Genomic DNA, 25166 nt, shown 5'->3' on the forward strand with positions numbered 1-25166 from the left:
ATCATTTATGTGATGTAAAAACAATATGGGACCGAAGTCTGAGCCCTATGGAAAACATGTTTTATGCTTGTCAAGGCCCTGGTGACTGACGCATTCACAGCGACTGTTGAGCTGGATAATTTGTAAATGTTTAATCTTTTGAATTCATTGGTCGATACTTTTGACAAATGTTGAGTGTGGCGATTTTTCCCAAATTCTGGTGGCCAGGAACTTCACATCACTACCTGCTCAATACTTGCCAGCCAAATTCCTGTTATTAAAATTTCCCCTACTTCGTTGCTGAGGCGCAGGACCGTGTATGATTGAGAAAGGAGTGATTGGAAGTGAGAGGTCACGACGAGCTTCACTAGCTAGCGTGGTGTACCTCTTTTAGTGGTGTATCTCTTTTACGTTCTTACAGTCGTTTTCGTAAAACCTAGTTCTTTGTTTGTCACTGGTCATGACTTCTAGCACAAGTACCTGCACTCTGTTTGGAAGAACGGTGGGAGGGGGAAATGGGAAGCCTAATTGGTGGGCCTCTCCCTTGAACATTTTCCTGAGAAATAATGAGCTGTAATCATTATACTTAAAGTACAGGGTGGTTATAATCAAACTTTCTCTAACTGAGCCAGTATAGACGGAAAAATGTTAATGGTATGGATACCCAACTTTACAGGTATGATGTTCGGATTGCTCGCTGCAGGATTTGCGTTGTTAGTAGTGTTAGTGTCATGACTTGCCGTTAGGCGCCAGTATTGGTATGACGACGTAGGGGGAACTCAGACCCCCGAGGACCAACGACATGCAGCATGAATGGCACAACTTACTGCGATCTGCTTCGCCTGCTCTACGGGAAAGAGGCACTTTGAACTCAACTGCTGCGGCTGGTCCCGGCGGACGTTCGAGTCCTCCCTCGGGCATGGGTGTGTGTGTTTGTCCTTAGGATAATTTAGGTTAAGTAGTGTGTAAGCTTAGGGACTGATGACCCTAGCAGTTAAGTCTCATAAGATTTCACACACATTTGAACATTTTTGAACTCAACCGTTCTGATGCACATTGGAGCTCCTTGGAGCTCCACTCCACGTTAATCGTGAGGTCACTCGGTTACTCTGTAATATATTTGGAGAAAAGCGAATCATTAGCCAATCATTCGAAACGTGGCCACCAAGATGATGATGATAATGATGATAGGTATGGCGCTATGGGCTCACGACAACAAGGTCTTCAGCGCCCACACGAAAGCAGTTTGGGACGAGCCTCGGGAAAACACACTAAACAGGAATATAAAACAGCACAGAAACGAAAAGTAACAAAATGGGAAAACTATGTGTATGCCCACACGGAAGCACGAAATGAAGTATCATGCCCATATTAAAACATCAACTAAACCGGAAGAAAGTGGTAGAAGGAGTTAAAAAGGATGAGCCAGCCTCTCTGTAACACACTATATCCTCCAGCTTAAAAGCTTAGGCTAGAGTCCAGACACATCACAAAACTTTAAAACTTTGGTCACACTCCCTTCATCATCAGCTGAAACAGAGGGCAGATCCCCACCGATATTTGCTTCTGCCCTTGCATCACAGTATAGAATGCACTCTGTAAAAATATGGCGTACAGAGATTTGCACGCCACAAGCATCACAAAACGCGGGATCCTCGCGCCGTACTTAAAAGCCATGTGAGAAGTCGTGTGAGGGTTATTTCATCCCGACTGAGCAAACAGCAGAAGCAACGCCACGGCCGGATAGTTGACTGCACCAACCGCAGCTTATTAACCGTTACTACCATCTATTCCTCATCCCACAACTGCATGAACTTCCTATGTAGTGCAGAAGCGACAGACTGCAGGGGACTAGGACACTATGACACATCCTGCCATCTAGTTTGTCATGTATCAGCTGGGCCAACTTCTCACCTGAGTAGAGGTTATGTAGCGATTGTAGGGCACTAAGGGAATCGTAGCAGAAGAGGAACGGTTTGCCCTAAATACGACGCATCTGCTCCAGTCCCTTCAGGATCGCGTGGAGCTCCGCTGAGAAAACGGTATAATCATTACGAAGGCGAATCCTAGCGACATGTTCGAGGAACACTACAGAGCAGCCAAAAGAATTCCCGTCAGGGTAGAATTCTGTGAAACCGTGATGCATATATAAAATGTTAAAAAACAGAGATTGAAATGTAAAATCTGGCGTACCATCTCTCTTAAAACTGGTCACTTCTAAAGTAAGTCCGAGCCTCTGGAGGAGACAAGGTGAAAATCAGCTCCAACCTCGATATAAAACATTAAGGCCAGCCAACCCATCTCTAAAAGGCGATCCTTCGCAGGAATACAATATACCCTCGTTGCTCGTTGCCGGTTACGAAAAAGCCTTTCCATTGCAGGCCGAGCAACAGTATGGTCTGCAGGTGTGTATGGTGAAGACAATGAGTTATATGCCTGGCGCATCATAAGAAGCCGTCGCCTGGTGTGAAATGGTGGCCCACCAGCCTCCGCACACGGACTGATTATGGAGCTTTTTCTGAACGCCCCATTGGCCAACCGAATCCTATCATGGTGCACCACGTTCAGCATCTTTAAATAAGAGGGTCTTGCAGACCCATACACCGTGCACCCATAATCTAGCCAAGAGAGCACAAAGTATCTGTAAAACCGGAGTAGACAAGACCTGTCTGCTCCCCATGTGTTGTGGCCAAGACATTCTGAAATACTTAAGAGCCTTAAGGGACCATTTTTCCAGGTCCTTAATAAGTGGCAAGCATGTATGTTTACAATCACACATTAAGTGGTTGTTGAGTCGTCGCGTGGACGCCGAGCGGAGAGGACCTCGCAGCGCAGCCGCCGACCGCCGACCGCCAGCAGCCGTAGCTCGCCCGCTACCCCCTCCAGCCGGCCGCGACCAGCGCTCCGCAGCCAGTCGCCCGGCAGCGCCCGGGGAGTGCGCATCAGCCGCTCCCGGCGTAGCCGCCCAGCGGCAACCGGCCGAGTGCCGAAGGGTTGAGCTTGCTCCCCTTCGACACAAAGCCGCGCAACCAGTCGCGGACTGCCGCGAAAGAGCTTCGGCTCGCAGCTCCCGGTAGCCTGCGGTTACCCAACGCCCCCAACGTGATTCTCACTTTCTTTTAGGGACTCTGAGGCAGTACCAGGGCTCCTTCACGGGACCAAGCCCGCGTGCTGCAGGCCATTCTTCTCCCGCACCTCCTTTAGGTGCCGCGCTTGCACGAACAGCGCATGTTAGCGTCAAGTAGGGACCACCCACTTCAATACGGAACAAGAGACACTTCCCTCGCCTATCGAGAAAAGCAAAATTGTCGTTTCCCCCCTCCCACCCAACAAATATTCCTAAGTGCGAGATGGCGGACGCTGCTAGCACTTCCCCTGCTGTCACCCGCAGCAAGACTGCAACACACGAGGCGCGAGGATCGACTGCACCCGCCGAAACTCGCGCCCCGCCCACTACCGAAGGCAGCGGAGCGGCTGGCGACGCTCGACAGCTTGGCGCGAAAGCGCAAAAGCAGCTCGAGTCGCGCCGGCTAATCACCGAACTTTTCGGGGCGGACGTGTCACCCACCAAAACAACTACACTCAACATCACCTTACACCCACCTGTCACTGGACAGTCATGTACTATTGTCCCACCGACGCCGCAGCCTCAAGAGATCGAGGCAGCGGCGGCGGATGTGGACACAGAAAACCACTACACAGAGCCCTGGAAGGTGGAGGGCCCAAAACTCAGACCCAGAAAAACGCCAGCACAAACAAGCGAGCAACCAAACTCGCTAGGCAACCGAAAGGCGCTGTTGCCTACACCCACTAGCTCATTAACACGACATTAACACAAAACAAATCGCAAACACAGCTGTGGCGAACAACAACAAAGCACACAAAGCCACAGCGGTGCCCACACAACACAAGACTGGTGTCCCCCCAGTCGTTATACAAAACTATGGGAACCTTAGTGCCCTTAACACTGCATTCGCGGAAAGGCACATAAACAGCACATTACATGCAAAGTACTCGGGGGATAGGGCCTCACTGTACGTTGCCACAGACAACGAATATAAAGATCTTCTGACCTTCCTCAAAGATCGGAAGATCGAACATTACACGTACAGAACGCTGGACGAGAGAACCCAGCAGTACGTGATCAAGGGAGTGGATCCCAGTACCCCCAACCAGACAGTACAGGCGGCCCTTTGTTATCTGGGATTCGACTGTAAAATTGCCTCCCGGATGACAGGGTTCCGTACACACGCACCGTTATCACACTACATGGTTGAGTTAGCCGACACGGCTGATTCCCGCGTCATCCTGGAGATAAAGACCTTTCTGCGGATGGACGTACGTGTAGAACCTTACGAACCACCCAACGTCCCCCCAACAATGTAACTACTGCCAGCGGTTCGGCCACTCGGCCCTTCCGCTGCGGCCTGGCAACTCGCTGCCGCGGAAACGCTGGCAATCACAGATCCAACACTTCCACACAAACACAGCCAAACCAGCGACGCTGTGCCAACTGCGGTGGGCCCCATGCGGCAAACTTCAGACAGTGCAGCTCATACAAACAGGCGCTGTAGCGTAAACAAGACAAGAGCAGGGTACTGTACGACATACCACGCCCAAGGCCAGCGCCGAACCCAGTAAGGAACGGCGTAACGTTTGCCACGGTTGCACGCCCTGGCGGAACGGCACAGGCCGCTGAACCTCAGCGCCCTTCACACACACGCGAAACAACCGCTGCAACAGCCACACAACAGCCACAGACAACACCTGAAACCCAACAAGCATCGGTACCAACACCTATGCCCCCAAACAACACGACCCCACTCCCGGAAACCACGTGCCGCGAAGAAACGCACCATATATAGGAAAACACATCCACACAAGAACCCCGGAACCCCAAGCCCAGAGGAGGAATAGACGTACACGCAAACACAGGACAGGGACCACGAAATCACCAAAACACGCCACGCAGCAACAACAGAACAGCAACACACAGGAAAACAGTCAACAAGACACCGAGACTGTAACTCACACTACCATACCCCTCACCACAGAAGTAACCCAGGCGCCACAACCTCTGTCACAAAACACAAATGCCGCTCCTAACAACACACCAATACCCGCACAAGCAGCCGCTAACTCCACAACAGCACCTCAGGCTGCCACACCCAACACCAACACACCACCTGGGGTAATACTGGAATCACTATTCCCTCGATACACGACCGTTAAAATCCTTACCAAGGTGCTGACGGTCGTCACTACACTCATCACCCAGCTCATGGGCGCCGAACCCGGGCAATACTGGGCTGTCATACACACTGCCATCACAACACTCTTTCACACTCTTACATGAATAATATGCCACACCCGGCCCATAACGCAGACCCGCACACACTATCACAGATCCTGTTCTGGAATGCAGACTCGATCCACAACAAAAGGGCAGAATTTGCCGCGTTCATGGAGCGCAAGGGAATCCTTGTCGCGCTACTGAGCGAGACTAAGCTTAAACCGCACAAACAATTAAACTTTCCTGGCTACTGTGTCTATCGTACCGACCGACCGGGCGACGCCGTGGCAGATGGAACTGCAATCGTCATACACAAAGACATTGAGCACACAAACATAGAGCTCCCTGAACTGGAAAAAATCGAGGCTACGGCCGTCAGAGTCAAGTTCAACGGAGCCTACACCACACTGATATCGGTATACAACAGCCCCGTAGGCATTTCAACACGCGATATCAGCACATTACTCAACATTTCACCGCGAGTAATAGTCGCTGGAGATCTGAACGCAAAACACCCAGAATGGAATTCACGCATACGTAATCCCAACGGCAAAAAACTGTACGAACATTCACTAGGCAGAAACTACATTATACTAGCGCCGACTGAACCGACGCACATTCCCTATCAGAGGGGACACAGGCCAGACGCGATAGACATGGCCCTCATCAAGGGCATTACAGCGACACTCAACGTTGCCGTTGAAAACGATCTGCCCTCAAACCACCAACCTGTAATACTATACATTGAGGAAACACTGCAGCACATGGAACAACGCAATATGTTGGACTACGGGCGTGCGAATTGGACATTGTTCAAGCAAACGCTCGATAGCCACATCCCACCTATACACGAAATTAATGAAACAGCACAAATTGACGAGGCAATAGAAACCCTCACTAACGCCGTCCAGGACGCAATGGCAGGCACCATAACTGATCGCACCTAACAACAACGCAGTTCGGCCCTGCCCCAGGAAATCCTGGGCCTAATCTCAATGAAGAATCGCCTCAGGAGACAATGGCAGCGCACCAGGCGTCCGTACTTCAAACGGCGCATTAACAGACTGCAGGGCATCATACACGATAAAATACAAACACATAGAACACAACAGTGGAACCAAAAATTCGAAGGGCTGGACACCGCACGACCTGGCGTGTGGCAACTAGCCCGACACTTCACCAGGGAGAAAATGTACACCCCAACGCTTCAAGGGCCAGACGGACCTGCATACTCAGCGGAAGAGAAAGCAGAACTAATGGCCCGAACACACGCAGCGTCATTCACACCGATCCTGGTACCATCAGACCCAGTGTTCACACTTGCTACTGACCAAGAGGTTACACGCATTCTAGTCCAACCATCGCGCGACGACATTAGACATGCTGGCACAGCCGAAGTCTCCTGGACTATAATGCATTCTGCTGCTAGGAAAGCCCCTGGTCATGATGGCATTCAAAACCGTGTCCTCCAGGAGTTCACGGATAAAGCAACTGAGTACCTAACACACATAACGAATGCCATACTAAAACACCAACACTTCCCCGCTTTTTGGATGACGGCTAAGGTCCTGATGTTCAGGATGCCGGGGAAAGACCACAGCCTCCCACAAAATTACCGACTCATCAGCCTTCTGATATCGCCCAGTAAGATTGTTGAGAAGGTGATCCTCAAACGCATCACTAGGCACTGCATAACAAATTACATCCTGAGACAGGAGCAATTCGGCTTCAGGAATCACCACTCCACAACACAACAACTCCTACGGGTCGTTGAACATATAACACATGGCTTCAACATAAACAAAGCTACATGGGCAGTGTTCCTGGACATCGAAAAGGCTTTCGACCGTCTATGGCACAACGGCCTCATCCGAAAACTCAGCGACGCGGGATTCCCCGACGGGCTGCTGCGTCTAATACACTCATACCTCACAGACAGGAGTTTCAACACTGACGTGCAGGGAAAACAATCAACACGACACGGTATACACGCGGGAGTACCCCAGGGAAGCATCCTAGGGCCCCTACTGTTTAACCTCTACATAAACGATCTCCCAACCACACACAACACAATGATGGCAATCTACGCGGATGACACAGCCATCCTTGCGCAAGATTGGAAACCATCAAACATTACGTCACGCCTACAGACTGCACTCACAGTGGCCGAGCCTTGGTTGGAGAAATGGCGTGTTAGAGTAAACGTCGACAAGTGCGAAGCCGTTCTGTTCACTAGAAGACCGAAGCAACTGCGCAAACACCGCTACTGCAGACCAATAACTCTACATGCACGTCCAATACGTTTCCGCGAGAAAGTCAAATACCTCTGTGTCTGGCTGGACCGGAAACTACTCTGGGGGGACCACATACAACACATGACCAACCGAGCTAGCGCGAGGCTCAAACAGCTCTATCCTATGCTCAACAGGCGTAGCACACTGAACAGAAGGGTGTCGAGGTCCATGTACACGACACTTATCCGACCCCTGATGAGGTACGCAGCTCCTGTCTGGGGATACGCTGCGCCTACACGCCTGCGCCTTCTGCAGCTCATACAAAACAAAGTACTCAAAATCATAAGCTATGCTCCACGACACACACGCATCGCAGACCTTCACCGGGAATACCGACTTGAGACTCTCACGGAGGTAATCCACAAACTCACCACAAGACTATACAGAAACTCCAGACATTCGCAGAACCCGTTTATTCTGAATCTGGGGAACTACGACCACAACCATAGATGGAAACATCAAACACCAAAAGACATACTTGTAAGGACATAACATCTATGGCCAAGCATACACAAACATAACGGTACAGGCGAGCCCCTGTTAATCAGACGCCGTTACTGGACATCCAGCTGAAATACACTGCCGAATAAATGGCACCACACAGGGAAGCCGTACCGTACACTGCATGCAAACAAGCTCCACACATCCCCCACACAGTGAGATGATCTATGGCCGATCTCCCACTACCGTATAACGATCTTGATTGTTCCAGGAATGTAGCAGCTGCAGCATCTGGGACACATCGCCATCGCTTGTCACGGTAATGATGCATGATACTTATACTAACAAATCCAACCTTGCATGAACTATCGCAGCTGCTCTTACTACCCATCCCACTGTCGCAGAGGTTTTTTTCCCACGGCACGAGCCATGGCTCTTTTTTCCCTCTGCTCTTCAAATCGCTACCCTCACTCGCGTTTCGTCCACTTTCTATCACCTGATGGACCGTGTTAATGCGTAGTCTTACCAAGACGCACGGACAACATCACAGCCCAGCATCCTGTGATCCACTTACTAGATAACTAACATGTTTACGGAGGTGACAGTAGAACTTTTGGTTTGGTCACCACGTTGGTGCGGCCGTGGAGGGGCCCCATCTCTACTTATTTATTTACACATTAAGTGGAGTGTCTCTCATCTGCAACTCAGGAAAGTTTAAAATGTAACGAGAACGGCTAAAAAGAGCACACGCTGACTTCCCGGTTGAGAACTTAAAACCACTCTTCTGCGCTCATTCATCCAAACGCCGAAGCGTTAGTTGCAAACTAACGCATGTCGTTGCAAGGTTTGAAGAAGAGCAAAACACAGAGAAGTCATCCACAAACAAAAAGACTGGACAGGGCTTTCCACTACCGACGTAATGCTATAAATAGCTATGGCAAAGACAGTTACAATTAAAACTCTACTTTGAGGAACACAGTTCTCCTGCTCAAAGCGATCAGACAGGACGTCACCCACTCAGTGTAGAGAATACCGTGGCGAGAGAAAGGACGAAATAAAAATGGGAAGACAACCACGAAAACCCCATACGTGAAGCTGCTCGAGGATAATATGCCTCCAAGTAGTATTATAGGCCTTTTCGATGTCAAGTAATATATCTAGAAGGTGATGCTGACGCAGGAAAGCCTGTTATATAGCCGCCTGCGGGTGGACCAGGTTATCAATCGTGGGGCGATAGCTCGTGAACCCACGTTGAAAGTGACTAAGGAGTTGCCTAGATATTAAGATCCCCATTACAGCAGCCATGGGGCACCTCCCTCCTCCCCCTGAAATTCTCCCATACAACGGAATTCTTCGTGGAACGATTAATGGTGTGCAGGAACTGTTGCCACGACCTCTTCCTGCTCTCTCGAATAATGCGGCGACATTTTGCCCTCACCACCCGAAAGGCTGCAAGATTTTCTGCAGTTTCCTGTCACTTGAACCTATGCAGAGCTGCAAGCATAGTCCTGATTGAAGAGGGGCATTCGTCACTCCACCAAGGGACAGGCTGCCTCTTCAGCTGTCCCGTGGACTGAGGACTGGATGCTTCAGCAGTGCGGTGGATCATTTTCTTAATATCATCCACCCATACATCGACATTTACACTATGTTCAAACTGGGCTATCTTTCTATAAAGTGTCCAGTCTGCTCTGCTGAGCATGTCATCGATCATTGACTGGCCGGTGTGGCCGTGCGGTTCTAGGCGCTACAGTCTGGAACCGCGTTTAAGTAGTTCTAAGTTCTAGGGGACTGATGACCATAGATGTTAAGTCCCATAGTGCTCAGAGCCATTTGAACCATTTTTGAACCATCATCGATCATTTCCCACTGAGCAGTGTCAGCGAGGGCTGGGGAGCAAAGCGAGAGATCAATGGCAGAGAACGACCCAGTTGCAGTGCAGAAGTGCGTACTCTGTCCCCCCACCTTACACCTCACATGAACGTCTGAGCTCTGGCCTTTTATTCACATGTGTCGACACATCATTGTATGAAGCGTCGCTTAGCCAGAACGTGACGTCACAGTGCGCCACGCTTTTGCATTATCACAAAGTAAGGTAGTAAGCAACTTCGAGCAAAATGTCAAACGTCTGCATTGCAATGGAAGACAGTTACAAGTTTCTAAAAAGTGCTCTTTAACTGTGTTTTGCAGTGTATATTGTTGTGATTCAGGAAATATACTGGGCGCAATTTTTTTTAATGTTTTCCCCACCCAGCACAGAGCCAAGCCAAGACAGGTTCGAGTGCAGTGTTGTAACCGGAATGACAAACAGTCAGGGCAGCCAGTATGACAAATATTCTGATACGCAACCGACGCCATTACCACACATAAATCGCGAGAGACGTCTGAATCGCCAGTTCGGCAATATGACCTCACCGAGAAACGAACATTTCGTCCTTCTGACAGCAGTAAAAGGTGCTGTAACAAAATGGAAATCATACATAGGAGCTCCTTTCAGCCCTCTGGCATTGCAGAAAGCGCCAAGCTGAAGGGCTGAGCGTCGGGGCCACATGAGCAATGACTGCCACCAGCTGGGATGGCTATCCAGAAAGGCGCAGTTCTTTCTATATTAGCTGCCAAGACCTCGCAGATGCCCTTGAGCATCTGCTGATCTGGATGCATTAGTGCATTCCACTCCATGTACTAAATCTGCCGCCATCCTCATTGCTGCCATGGAGAAGATGATTCAGCTCTCTCATTGGCACCTTTGGTGCCTAATATGTCCTCACCACCGTGTTCCATGCTTTGTCATCCTGCAGCCACTAAACCTTATAATATGTATACACTTTTAAGTAAATTTTTCATAATTATCATCTTAAGAAATTGTCCTAGTTTTTTATTTTGAATTGTTCAATTTTACGTAACTAATTTTTTACGAAACTTTAAACATTAGTGTGTGGATGGTGATTTGTTGACGTTTTCCCTTAAACAACAGTATCGTCCACAAAAGGGATTCAACCTGGCTAGCTGTGGATCGACAGCTATAATGCCGCTAATGTGGAAAGACCATACATAAATCTACAAAGTTAGCTGACACAATGGTTAATCTATTGTGCTTGCATTCAGCAAGAGCAAGGATCAAATCCAGTTTTGGCTATCCTGATTGAAGTTTTCTACAATCTCCCTAAACCATATAAATCGAATGTCATGATAATTATTTCAGAGAGACCACGGTCAGCTCCTAATCCCTTTCTTTTCATAAGAGATTATTTATCCAAGCTGGTACCTAAAATTATTACAGATTTATTATTATATACGTAGATTATTATTGCATTTGGATTAAATCATCTTTCGAGCATGCAAAATTGTTTTTTAAATCATAGGTATTGTTCTGTGTGCATATTATTGCAGCCGGCCGCGGTGGTCTCGCGGTTCTAGGCGCGCAGTCCGGAACCGCGCGATTGCTACGGTCGCAGGTTCGAATCCTGCCTCGGGCATGGATGTGTGTGATGTCCTTAGGTTAGTTAGGTTTAAGTAGTTCTAAGTTGTAGGGGACTGATGACCGCAGCTGTTAAGTCCCATAGTGCTCAGAGCCATTTGAACCATTTTTATTATTGCATAACACCACACTGAAATGACAGAAAGTATACAGGCAAAAGTGAAAGTTTCATTACAGCATAATACACTAATAAAAACGAAATATAAACTTAATGTTGGAAGTATTTGTACACACCATGCAGTTATCAATGTTATTGCGAATGTCAGTTTCCTGTCACTTTTGAAAGATGTGTATGAATTTGCCATATATAATCTGATGCTCAAAGTCGTTTGTGCAAACTCTAAATTGCTTGATGTATCACGTATGCTTCTTCTTATTAGAAGATGTTACCAAAACTGACTGATATACTTCACATTCACTTCACTTTTAAGACGTCACTGACGCCTAGATAAGGAGAGCTTACAGGCCATAGAATGTCGTCGTTGTGTAATATGAGTGCGGAAACGATAATCTGAGAGATCACACGGCCTTTACCGTAATAGCACACACATTTACGATTCAAGTCTTTGTAAGGTACTGCTCTTCAGACATAATTCATACATCAGTCATATAACGAATGCTATGCGTCATTGGTATATAAGTGATATATACACTGCCTGACAAAAAATGTAAAACACCCGGAAGGCATGGCCAGATGTGAATGTAACTTTGTAAACGTATACACCACTGATAGGTATATAAATGGGTAGAACTGAAATTCTCTGTAACAGGTAGGATTGTCGCCCGATTGCTTTAGTGTTGTTCATGTTTAGTGTTGTTACCAGGTCCGGTAGGCCCGAACAACGCCAGATGTTGCGTGATCCCTGTGAAGGACACAGAAATGCCACGTACATGTTTGAGGCAGCGTTATCAGCACTTGACAGAGTTTGAAAAGTGGCTGCGTTGTGGATCTCCATTCGGCCATCTGATCGGATCTTACAATATCCTGATTTATGGGGCATTTGGATGTGACAGTGGCCCAGTGCTGGACTGCAAAGACCGTGTAGGCAGGATTACTCGTCGTCAAGGTTCTGGTCGACTACGTCTGACCACCACAAGGGAGGATCTTCGTGCTGTGCACCAAGCACATCATAAGCCTTTCACAACTGCAGTTTCACTTGAGAACAAGTAATGGACATCCTGCGATATTCTAGTATTCTGCACCATAGGTCGGAGACCAGCAACATCCAGACGAGGGTATTCCCTCGAAGCGTAGGCTGCCGTTAGCACCACAATACAAACTGCTGCATTAAGAGTGGTGCTGTGACCAGGACGCATGGACTGCTGATGAATGGCATCGCACTGTGTTCAGCGATAAATCGCCGTTTTCACTACCCTGGACCACAATCGTCGGCGAGTATGTCCCTGACCTAGGGACAGACCCTATTCTTTCAATGTTTTGGAGAGGCATAGCGGTGTTACTGCTGGCGTCATAGTGCGGAGAGTCTTTGAGTATGACTTTAGGTCATGGCTGATAGTGACTGAGGGACTCTGATGGCATAATAGTATGTCACGGACACCCTGCGTCCTCATATCCACAGATGACACAAGTCTCCATCAAATGTCTGCCCAAGGCCAGCAAGATCCCAGATCTGGTCCCAACAGAACATATGTGGCACCATTTCGGACGTCGAGACCATTCCAATGCCAGTATCCAATACATCAAAGACAATTTACAAAAGTTGTGGGCCAAATTTCCTCAGGAGAGGATACAATGGGTTTATGACACACTTATCAACCGATTAAGTGCATGGCTCCAGGTCAGATGCGGTGCAAAGTCGTACCTATGAGTGGGCTCATACTGCCAAGTTAGCTGGGAATTTTACTCGATTTTGTGATCACTGAAGCAACATTGCATATGCTCTCAACCCATGAAGTTTCATTTCGTTTCCGCCTCATCTTCTGGGTGCTTCACGTTTTGTATGGCGCAACTAAGAGTTACAAGATTGAAAGTGAAAGTCAAATGTAGCGTTGAAAATGCAACAGTAATGATGAAGAATGAATTACGCCAACTGAAGATGCGTGAAAACCTAAAACGCGTATTGACATCAATAGAATTCTATAAAAAGTGGCTGGTAGCTTTATTTCTTTTCATAATTGAATCATCAGTCACGGAGTTCAATCAACAGTATCGCTGATAAATTACAAATGGAAACAAAGTCAGCAACATATTGATTTAGTTCAGATCCTTGTTTGAGGAGGATGTTATCTTTCGGCAGCATAATGTGCTTCCCACACTACTACAAGAGTCCATTCCAAAGACTGCTGGGAAAGGAAAATAAAGGCTACCGTGTACCTCCGTAACTACCAAGTTCTCAAGATCTTCATCCAATTGAAGCTCTGTGGAACCATCTAAGCCATCTAGTTCACCGTGAGAATGCACCACTACGCAGCCTTCAGCAGTCATGGGAAGCTGTATAGAGAGTATGGCTCCAGGTACCTGAGGAGATCTTATCAGTAACTGATCTAAAATCGTTCAAATGGCTCTGAGCACTATTGGACTTAACATCTGAGGTCATCAGTCCCCTAGAACTTAGAACTACTTAAACCTAACTAACCTAACGGCATCACACACATCCATGCCCGAGGCAGGATTCGAACCTGCGACCGTAGCAGTCGAGCGGTTCCGGACTGAAGCGCCTAGAAACGCTCGGCCACAGAGGCCGGCTCACTGCGCCACTTTGCTCAGCTCCTTCTCGTATTCAGCAAGTGGCGGTTTGTAATAAGTTAGTAACAGATCAACGAAAGCCTTGTGTCTAAGCGAAGCGCTCGAAACTAGGCCATATGCGACTAGCGTAGTCTAATTTTATCCGCTCTCGTCGTTTTCGATGGTGGCTGACGTGACTCAAAGCAGATCTGGTGTCACTTTCAACTCGTGTAGCTTCCTCTTTTGAACCAAATAATCGTTTATCCTGAATACTACTGAGCGAATGCAAAAGTCTGTACACAATGTGATGTGTTAGTTGTGCCGTATGACGCCACATGGTACATCATATTAAGCGAATTGATTGCGATATCAGCTTACATAATCCTTTGCCTGGTTTGCTCCATCTAGCCGACTGGCAGGTGCTGATGCCGCCTCCTGGCGTGGAGTTCTCGCTGCAGGTGGATGCCCTGTCTCTGCAGAACGTCCTTCCAGAGCGTTGCGGCGGTACAGTTCAAGGTCTTGCAGAAACTCTTGGTACGTTGCATAGTTCTGTAAACGGAGGCATCTGACAACACCTGTTTACATTACGCCAAATGCTGAAATTTTTTCTCGTAAATTACCTACCTTATCATCTCCTATCCAGTTCCGAGGACATGGTGCATCCAGGCCGAGCTTTGAACACCAGCGATTAAATTCATCAATATTATTTCCGTACCAGTACTTCACGATTGCGTATCTAAAACATCGTTTGTGTATGTGAAACCTCTAACAGACACAACAAAAGTATATAATAACGTATGACAAAAAGGTGCGTTGGATTCAGAAGTTTATATAACATTATAATACCAAAAGGATATTCTGTTGGTGGTTTCATTCGTATGAAAAAAACTAACATTGCAACAAAGTCTTACTGAAGGTGGACGAGGTTTACAACAACGTTAAAAGTAAAATAAACTGAGACTAACTCTAAGCCGCTCTCCACCATTTGCTGGACTTCGGCATTTGATGTTATTTCTATAAACTCTGGATTCTTTGGATTTCGACGGATATCAACTAGCTGCCACGGCGGAATCAGACCAAACCGTATACACCGCATCACTTCAACTACTTCGCTTTCTCGATTTTCCCAGTCGAACATTATCCAGCGAACCGCTGACATGAAGACTTCAATCTCACTGTGGAAAGAAAAAAAAGCTCATAAAGTTTCCAAAGTAGTATAGTTCATACACATATACAATGCGTCTGGCAATTTTTTAAAGAAACGTAAAGAAATATTCAGGCACAGCGTATGAGCGCCACATTAAAACTAATTTGTTTAGAAAAGTGGGAGAAAATTTGTCCCAGTATTTTCAAAAGTACTGAAGAAGAGGATCAAATCTGAAACAAAAACTACTGATTACTTCTGATTGTAGTATAAAGGTCACAGTAGATCCATAACGTAAAAAGTGAACCATTTCATCTGCATGTATGCCTCATACAGCTGAGCGTCATCCACTTGCTCAGCTGTGGGTGACAGTTCGATCGTAGTTTTTCTCAAAGACGCTAGCAACATTGCTTCTTATTTTTCAGTAAACAAATCTAGAAATTGTTACATACTGTGGAAACTCGATCAGAAACAAAGCCCTCAGTAGCGGTAAAGACGATGGAGAGAAGATAAAATAATGGTGCTAAGGAAGCTATCTATTGAGGTAATTTTTGTTTGAAAGCGCATTTTTTGTGTTCATATTGGCTCAACAATAAACATGTTTTCTGAAAGGATTCTGCCTTGAGCAAACGAAATTCTTCTGCTGCTCGAATAAAAGTAGAAGAACAAAGCAACTCTGTTTTATAGAAAATTTCACTAGCGGTCGGCCGCGCGGAATTATCCGAGCGGTCTTAGGCGCTGCAGTCATGGACTGTGCGGCTGGTCCCGGCGGAGTTTCGAGTCCTCCCTCGGGCATGGGTGTGTGTGTTTGTCCTTAGGATAATTTAGGTTAAGTAGTGTGTAAGTCCCATAAGATTTCACACACATTTGAACCTTTTTGAACACTAGCGGTCGACATGAGTGAAATGGCTCTGAGCACTATGGGACTTAACATCTGAGGTCATCAGTCCCCTAGAACTTAGAACTACTTAAACCTAACTAACCTAAGGACATCACACACATCCATTCCCGAAGCAGGATTCGAACCTGCGACCGTAGCGGTCGCGCGGTTCCAAACTGAAGCGCCTAGAACTCTCGGCCACTCCGGCCGGCGACATGAGTGAAACGAATAGCAATTGAAACGCTTGTGAGCTATGTTTATCCGTTAGTATGAAATAGCAGAAAATTTTGCTGTACCTTGTCAGTATGTTCGCGATTATTTTGTAAAGCACTTCTAGAAAGCTTCAAACAGTTAGGTTGAAATTTGAAACGGATCAGTGTGACATTTAGCGTAGAAGACAGATAAAAGCGAGACTATTCGTTTTCCTTTGAGAATCTGCAAAATAAAACGGGGTAGGATACGTTCATAAGGATTCCACATTGATTTCTCGGACTATTTATGTTCCACAAGAACGGAACTTGTGTGATGTCCTTAGGTTAGTTAGGTTTAAGTAGTTCTAAGTTCTAGGGGACTGATGACCATAGATGTTAAGTCCCATAGTGCTGAGAGTCATTTTGAAAGAACGGAACTGGAAACTCGGGTCAGTCGGATAGCTGAGCAAGACACACACGAAATAATCGAAAAAGCTTACTATATATCAATGGAAGAAAGAAAAATAAACCGAAGGAGTTGTGTACGGAAAAACTATGTGCAAGATGGTTCTCACAGTTGCTGAGATTCGACCAGAAATATGTGCTGAAAGACTTTTCAGCGCAGACTTTGTCAATCTGTAGGTGGTGCCTGCAGGACGCTTTTTAATGACTCTTAAGGTTACTTAGCACTGGAACACGTGAGGCAATACTGACCTTACGACTTATCTTAGAAGAAAGATTAAGGAAAGGCAAACCTACGTTTCTAGCATTTGTAGACTTAGAGAAAGCTTTTGACAATGTTGACTGGAATACTCTCTTTCAAATTCTAAAGGTGGCAGGGGTAAAATACAGGGAGCGAAAGGCTATTTACAATTTGTACAGAAACCAGATGGCAGTTACAAGAGTCGAGGGACATGAAAGGGAAGCAGTGGTTGGGAAGAGAGTAAGACAGGGTTGTAGCCTCTCCCCGATGTTGTTCAATCTGTATATTGAGCAAGCAGTAAAGGAAACAAAAGAAAAATTCGGAGTAGGTATTAAAATTCATGGAGAAGAAATAAAAACTTTGAGGTTCGCCGATGACATTGTAATTCTGTCAGAGACAGCAAAGGACTTGGAAGAGCAGTTGAATGGAATGGACAGTGTCTTGAAAGGAGGATATAAGATGAACATCAACAAAAGCAAAACAAGGATAATGGAATGTAGTCTAATTAAGTCGGGTGATGCTGAGGGAATTAGATTAGGAAATGAGGCACTTAAAGTAGTAAAGGAGTTTTGCTATTTGGGGAGCAAAATAACTGATGATGGTCGAAGTAGAGAGGATATAAAATGTAGGCTGGCAATGGCAAGGAAAGCGTTTCTGAAGAAGAGAAATTTGTTAACATCCAGTATTGATTTAAGTGTCAGGAAGTCATTTCTGAAAGTATTCGTATGGAGTGTAGCCATGTGTGGAAGTGAAACATGGACGATAAATAGTTTGGACAAGAAGAGAATAGAAGCTTTCGAAATGTGGTGCTACAGAAGAATGCTGAAGATTAGATGGGTAGATCACATAACTAATGAGGAAGTATTGAATAGGATTGGGGAGAAGAGAAGTTTGTGGCACAACTTGACCAGAAGAAGGGATCGGTTGGTAGGACATGTTCTGAGGCATCAAGGGATCACCAATTTAGTATTGGAGGGCAGCGTGGAGGGTAAAAATCGTAGAGGGAGACCAAGAGATGAATACACTAAGCAGATTCAGAAGGATGTAGGTTGCAGTAGGTACTGGGAGATGAAAAAGCTTGCACAGGATAGAGTAGCATAGAGAGCTGCATCAAATTAGTCTCAGGACTGAAGACCACAACAACAACAACAAGGTTACTTAAGACGTAAATCCAACATATTCAGGAGCAAAGACAAAAGTAAACGTAATGAATAAAGAACTCTGAGAGAGTATCGGAGAGGAAAAAGAATATGTTGTTGCCAGGAACAGCAACACATTCCTGCTTCTTGGGATTCCCGGGTGTAATCTCAAAAGGTTATTAGGAGAAAAAAAATATTGTATCTGAAAGTTATTACGTTCATTGTGGGATCGCCTGAAACAGGAGTTCATTGCAAAACGACCAATTTAAGGCGGCAATAAAATGCATTTACACCCATAAAAACTTGCAACCTCACTGCATCAACCACAATCATGAAACTGCATCAGATGTGATTGGAACTGATTTCTCGTCGACTATTTTCCCTAATCTTGCGCCTTGTAATTTCTTCCCACTCGCTTAGCGTTTAAAAAATAGATTAATGGAAAGCAATGATACTGAGACAAAAATACCTTTCCGATGAGATGAAAAAAATTAAATTTACTTGACTAAGCGTAGGCAGACGAGGTATATTGCTTTGAGAAGTCTGGTCTTTCTTAACAATCTGTTGATTTCTTACCAGACTTAACAAAACACCTTCGTGATAGTAGGGCCACATAATATAATGTTCTGACAGCGGCAACAAATTATTTAAGTTCCTGTATCCAGAATAAATTAAGTTAATTCTTCAAGAAAATGTGCCTAGGGACCGACTAGTTCAGCAGTTTGGTTCCATAGAACCTTACCACAAATTTCCAAACTAGTTGAAAGCAGCATCCACCTCGAGTGAGTGTTTTTCAAACGGATTGGGGTCCAAATACTAAGTACGTCTACTTTCATCGCTTATATCTGACAAAGACAAGTACGGACGCGTGGAAATGCTGTACCAACAATGAAATCGTTAATGAGGACGGATGCCCGGATGTATATCTTCTATTGTTCCTCTGATTTTAGTCACCATTTGATCGTAACTTTCTGTGTCCATTGATATGAGAGCACAACCCACAAGGTGGGTTAACTGAAGTATTTCACTAAGTTAAAAGAGTCAAATATGATTTTCAGAATCCTTCAGAGAAAAAGATATGCGAATCACTTACTTCGTTTACCCACGTCGATAAGCAATCTGCATTAGCACTCGAACATCAGTTTATTAAATCTGTAAACTGAAAGGGACTAGATCTGAATAAATGTCGCTTTCACGGTTATGGAGGAGCATCTATAGTGACTGGCGTAAACAACTGTGTACACAACGAAATCAATACATTTGTACATTGTGCAAGACACAATTTAAATTTAGTCTACATCTACATACATACTCCGCAATCCACCATACGGTGCGTGGCGGAGGGTTCCTCGTACCACAACTAGCATCTTCTCTCCTGTTCCACTCCCAAACAGAACGAGGGAAAGTGACTGCCTATACGCCTCTGTACGAGCCCTAATCTCTCTTATCTTATCTTTGTGGTCTTTCCGCGAAATATAAGTTGGCGGCAGTAAAATTGTACTGCAGTCAACCTCAAATACTGGTTCTCTAAATCTCCTCAGTAGCGATTCACGAAAAGAACGCCTCCTTTCCTCCAGAGACTCCCACCCGAGTTCCTGAAGCATTTCCGTAACACTCGCGTGATGATCAAACCTACCAGAAACAAATCTAGCAGCCCGCCTCTGAACTGCTTCTATGTCCTCCCTCAATCCGACCTAATAGGGATCCCAAACGCTGTAGCAATACTCAAGAATAGGTCGTATTAGTGCTTTATAAGCGGTCTTCTTTACAGATGAACCACATCTTCCCAAAATTCTACCAATGAACCGAAGACGATATCCGCCTTCCCCACAACTGCCATTACATGTTTGTCGCACTTCATATCGCTCTGTAATGTTACGCCCAAATATTTAATCGACGTGACTGTGTCAAGCGCCACACTACTAATGGAGTATTCAAACATTACGGGATACTTTTTCCTATTCATCTGCATTTATTTACATATTTAGAGTTAGCTGCCATTCTTTACACCAATCACAAATCCTGTCCAAGTCATCTTGTATCCTCCTACAGCCACTCAACGATGACACCTTCCCGTACACCGCAGCATCATCAGCAAACAGCCGCACATTGCTATCCACCTTATCCAAAAGATCATTTATGTAGACAGAAAACAACAGTGGACCTACCACACTTCCCTGGGGCACTCCAGATGATACCCTCACCTCCGATGAACACTCACCATCGAGTCCTTATAGATATTGTAGAAAACAATATAAAATATTATCTACTTTCGAAAGGGTTGAAAATATCTACAGTTTTAGGACCGCGTAAGCTACGGTGGCAAGATTTAAAAACTGCTCAAATGGTTGAAATGGCTCTGAGCACTATGGGACTTAACTTCTGAAGTCGTCAGTCCCCTAGAACCTAGAACTACTTAAACCTAAGGACATCACACACATCCATGCCCGAAGCAGGATTCGAACGTGCGACCGTAGCGGTCGCGCGGTTCCAGACTGTAGCACCTAGAACCGCTCGGCCACTCCGGCCGGCTTAAAAACTGTTCCGTGAGTACTCCCAAGATAGCGCAAAAGCAACCAAATCCAACGCGTTGTACTGAGAAGTAAGACATCATATATGCAGTTAAGGATTCGTTGCGATTTTGAGGCACTGACGATGTTGTTGTAAATGGAAACGCCATGAGGCTAGGGCCTCCCCTCGGGTAGACCGTTCGCCTGGCGCAGGTCTTTCGTGTTTGACGTCACTTCGGCGACTTGCGTGTCGATGGGGATGAAATGATGATGATAATGATAACACAACACCCAGTTCCTGCTCCGACCTGCCGGCTCTTGCCTGTGGCAGTGGGGGCAAGCCCTGGTGGCAGCACTCTCTGGATGTCTGTAGCGACCAGTATGCTGGGTGAGTGGCAAAAAGAAACGGATGTTTGTGTTGCATGAGAAGATTCAATGTGACAGGTGTTTGCACTGGACGATTATTCCCCCATGTAAATTGATTGGTTGACTGCTTGGTGACAGTCTTCGACCTCTGATCATTTAGTATGCCTGTATGTGGATGTTGGGGACAGGTGTGCAGCTGCTGATGCATGTGTGGGTCTCTCCTGGCTGCTGCGGGCGCAGCTACCCGGCAGTTGGCGGCCAACGAGTGCTTTGTAATCATGAGTATGTGTGATTGTAAGATTTTTTCACCACCTATGCATAGTGTAAAGTGGAAACATTTTGGTAGAGGAGGGCGCTAGCATTATCAAATGTCAGTACATACAAGACCTTGGATATACAGGGTGTTACAAAAAGGTACGGCCAAACTTTCAGGAAACATTCCTCACACACAAATAAAGAAAAGACGTTACGTGGACATGTGTCCGGAAACGCTTAATTTCCATGTTAGAGCTCATTTTAGTTTCGTCAGTATGTATTGTACTTCCTCGATTCACCGCCAGTTGGCCCAATTGAAGGAAGGTAATGTTGACTTCGGTGCTTGTGTTGACATGCGATTTATTGCTCTACAGTACTAGCATCAAGCACATCAGTACGTAGCATCAACAGGTTAGTGTTCATCACGAACGTGGTTTTGCAGTCAGTGCAATGTTTACAAATGCGGAGTTGGCAGATGTCCATTTGATGTATGGATTAGCACGGGGCAATAGCCGTGGCGCGGTACGTTTGTATCGAGACAGATTTCCAGAACGAAGGTGTCCGACAGGAAGACGTTCGAAGCAATTGATCGTTGTCTTAGGGAGCACGGAACATTCCAGCCTATGACTCGCGACTGGGGAAGACCTAGAACGACGAGGACAGCTGCAATGGACGAGGTAATTCTTCGTGCAGTGGACGATAACCCTAATGTCAGCGTCAGAGAAGTTGCTGCTGTACAAGGTAACGTTGACCACGTCACTGTATGGAGAGTGCTACGGGAGAACCAGTTGTTTCCGTACCATGTACAGCGTGTGCCGGCACTATCAGCAGCTGATTGGCCTCCACGGGTACGCTTCTGCGAATGGTTCATCCAACAATGTGTCAATCCTCATTTCAGTGCAAATGTTCTCTTTACGGATCAACATGTGTGGGCTGACGATAATCCGCACGCAGTTGTGCAATCACTTCATCAACACAGATTTTCTGTGAACGTTTGGGCAGGCATTGTTGGTGATGTCTTGATTGGGCCCCATGTTCTTCCACCCACGCTCAATGGAGCACGTTATCATGAGTTCATACGGGATACTCTACCTGTGCTGCTAGAACATGTGCCTTTACAAGTACGACACAACATGTGGTTCATGCACGATGGAGCTCCTGCACATTTCAGTCGAAGTGTTCGTACGCTTCTCAACAACAGATTCGGTGACCGATGGATTGGTAGAGGCGGACCAATTCCATGGCCTCCACGCTCTCCTGACCTCAACCCTCTTGAATTTCATTTATGGGGGCATTTGAAAGCTCTTGTCTACGCAACCCCGGTACCAAATGTAGAGACTCTTCGTGCTCGTATTGTGGACGGCAGTGATACAATACGCCATTCTCCAGGGCTGCATCAGCGCATCAGGTATTCCATGCGACGGAGGATGGATGCATGTATCCTCGCTAACGGAGGACATTTTGAACATTTCCTGTAACAAAGTGTTTGAAGTCACGCTGGTACGTTCTGTTGCTGTGTGCTTCCATTCCATGATTAATGTGATTTGAAGAGAAGTAATAAAATGAGCGTTTCCGGACACATGTCAACATAACATATTTTCTTTCTTTGTGTGTGAAGAATTTTTCCTGAAAGTTTGGCCGTACCTTTTTGTAACACCCTATATTTAGTGTTATGATACACTTGTGATGGAAATTTAATTACTTCATTAGCAACACGTTTGCATATGATTCTGAAACGCTGAAAATATATTTTACTATGAAGAAGATTCTTCATAAGTTGATGATGAGTGTTTTAAGCAATTCACCAGACTCTGAAAATTGTTAAAGAATTACCTTGATAGGATAGTTCAATTGGACTATTTCCCAGTATTTTTTTGGTGTCACAGCTGTACCAGTTCTCCCATTGTCTTCAGCGTTAGCCAATAGGAACGCGATATTCTGAGGAGACATGAAGATCCCATCTATATGTCTGAACATGATGATTCACACACAAACTGGAACTAGCCACTTGAGACAGAGACGGAAAGATGCTTTGGAATTTTTTGATTGAAGAAATGCCACCACCTGACGCTTTGTTCAGTGGTGAGAGATCAATGGGGGCTGACTTCCGGTCCATGTTATTTAGTATTGTGATCTGTAACACCGACATTGGGTGGTTTTTGACCTCCACTGAGGCACCCCTATGACAGATACATGAACGGGCGATCCTAAACAGCTGCTACTATACCACACTTCATTTCATTTCTTGATACTTACAATTATTATTTCATGGGTTGGTTCAAATGGCTCTGAGCACTATGGGACTTAACTGCTGTGGTCATCAGTCCCCTAGAACTTAGAACTACTTAAACCTAACTAACCTAAGGACATCACACACATCCATGCCCGAGGCAGGATTCGAACCTGCGACCGTAGCGGTCGCGCGGTTCCAGACTGTAGCGCCTAGAACCGCTCAGCCACTCCAGCCGGCTTATTTCATGGGAAGTGGGTCTGGAGATAAAGACGTGAGCTCTACCTAATTGGGAGAGCGGTATCTCCTGCAAACTTATTAAATAAAAAATATGCAGCAATATATTATTGACACTGTTTTGAATTTTGTATCATGAGAACCTTCCTCTCCAGTACGGGCTGAGTCTTTTTGCTGCCAGTTTTTTGTGGGAGAGGTGGCGTGGGAGGGAGGGGGGAGGGATGTGGGTGTGAGATGCACTCTGGTGGTGGCATTGTGCACTAGCTCATTTGATGCCCGCATGTCAAGATGCACATAAACAAAAATTTGCAACAAGACAACACTTCCACTGTGCAGCAGTCTAATTACTTAATTAGGACATGTGATTGCTGACCATGAGCTTTTCCAGCCAAATGAAGAGATTCAAACCCTCAAAACTGAATTTTATAAATAAACAGTATATCCTCTGCTATGTAATTGACAGTGATTTCGATTTCATATTACGAGATCCTTCCTCTTCAGCACAGATTGAGTCCTTTTCCCACCAGTTTCCAGTTGGGCATGGGAAGGGGAAAGTGGGAGAGGGGAGGTCTGGGAATTTCCCATAGAAGAAGGGGATGATTAATCGATCAGTTTAATCAGTCAATTAATTTCATATCAAAAGTGTGCTTTTATTGGCATGGGGGAGGATTGGAAATTTTCCAGAGGGATGGATGAGGAGGAGGGAGGATTTCTCAGAAGGATGGTTTATCCCCAGGGGGTCATAAATGAATCCTCAGAGGTCACAAATCAGTTAGCATAACAATTGGTTCGCCCCTGAATGTATGTTTGCCCCTGAATGTATGCAACCCACACAAAAAAATATGCTCGCGTCAGCTTTGCCCTACTACTGTCGTAACAGGAACTGTGAAATCGATCATTGTAGCTGTCAATTAAGTACTGCAGCACAAAAGTGGGGGTTTATCCTCGCCACAATAGATATTTTTCGACATGTTTTGCATACACTTTTTTTTTCCTTGCTGAAAATTCGAAGAGTTCAGTCTGAAGGTAGTGCTCTGCCTTATTAATATACAGAAGCTGTATAGGGCCCAAGTGTTGCAAATGGCCACTAAGCTGAGAAGGGGCGAAAGAGGCTTGCAAGTGCAAAAATTGTGTATTGGTTGTATTATAATTATTAGTGAATGCTGACATATGCTAATGAATACGATAACAGAAGCAAAAACGTTCCAATAAAGATAGGTCTGCAAAGATATCATTTCCAAGATAACTGCGAATGTGTGGTTTCAAATCGCCACTGACTTTGGAATCAAATACACTCTAAGAAAAAAAAAAACCGGCCGGAGTGGCCAATCGGTTCTAGG

The 25166-nt window shown here is 45.8% G+C and overlaps 1 protein-coding gene across 1 annotated transcript in view; it reads right to left on the minus strand.

The window, feature by feature from the left end:
* Nucleotides 1-25166, minus strand: part of LOC124776499 — a 185515-nt gene that overhangs the window by 52970 nt on the left and 107379 nt on the right. Inside the window, exons 11-13 of the mRNA XM_047251520.1 lie at nucleotides 15137-15346; nucleotides 14796-14907; nucleotides 14550-14720 (exon numbers count right to left, since the gene is read on the minus strand). Coding sequence (XP_047107476.1) covers nucleotides 14550-14720; nucleotides 14796-14907; nucleotides 15137-15346 — 493 coding nt within the window. The remainder of the gene's footprint in view (nucleotides 1-14549; nucleotides 14721-14795; nucleotides 14908-15136; nucleotides 15347-25166) is intronic.

The sequence above is a fragment of the Schistocerca piceifrons genome, chromosome 1 (assembly GCF_021461385.2).
Source record: "Schistocerca piceifrons isolate TAMUIC-IGC-003096 chromosome 1, iqSchPice1.1, whole genome shotgun sequence".
In the NCBI taxonomy this organism is placed as follows: Eukaryota; Metazoa; Arthropoda; class Insecta; order Orthoptera; family Acrididae; genus Schistocerca; species Schistocerca piceifrons.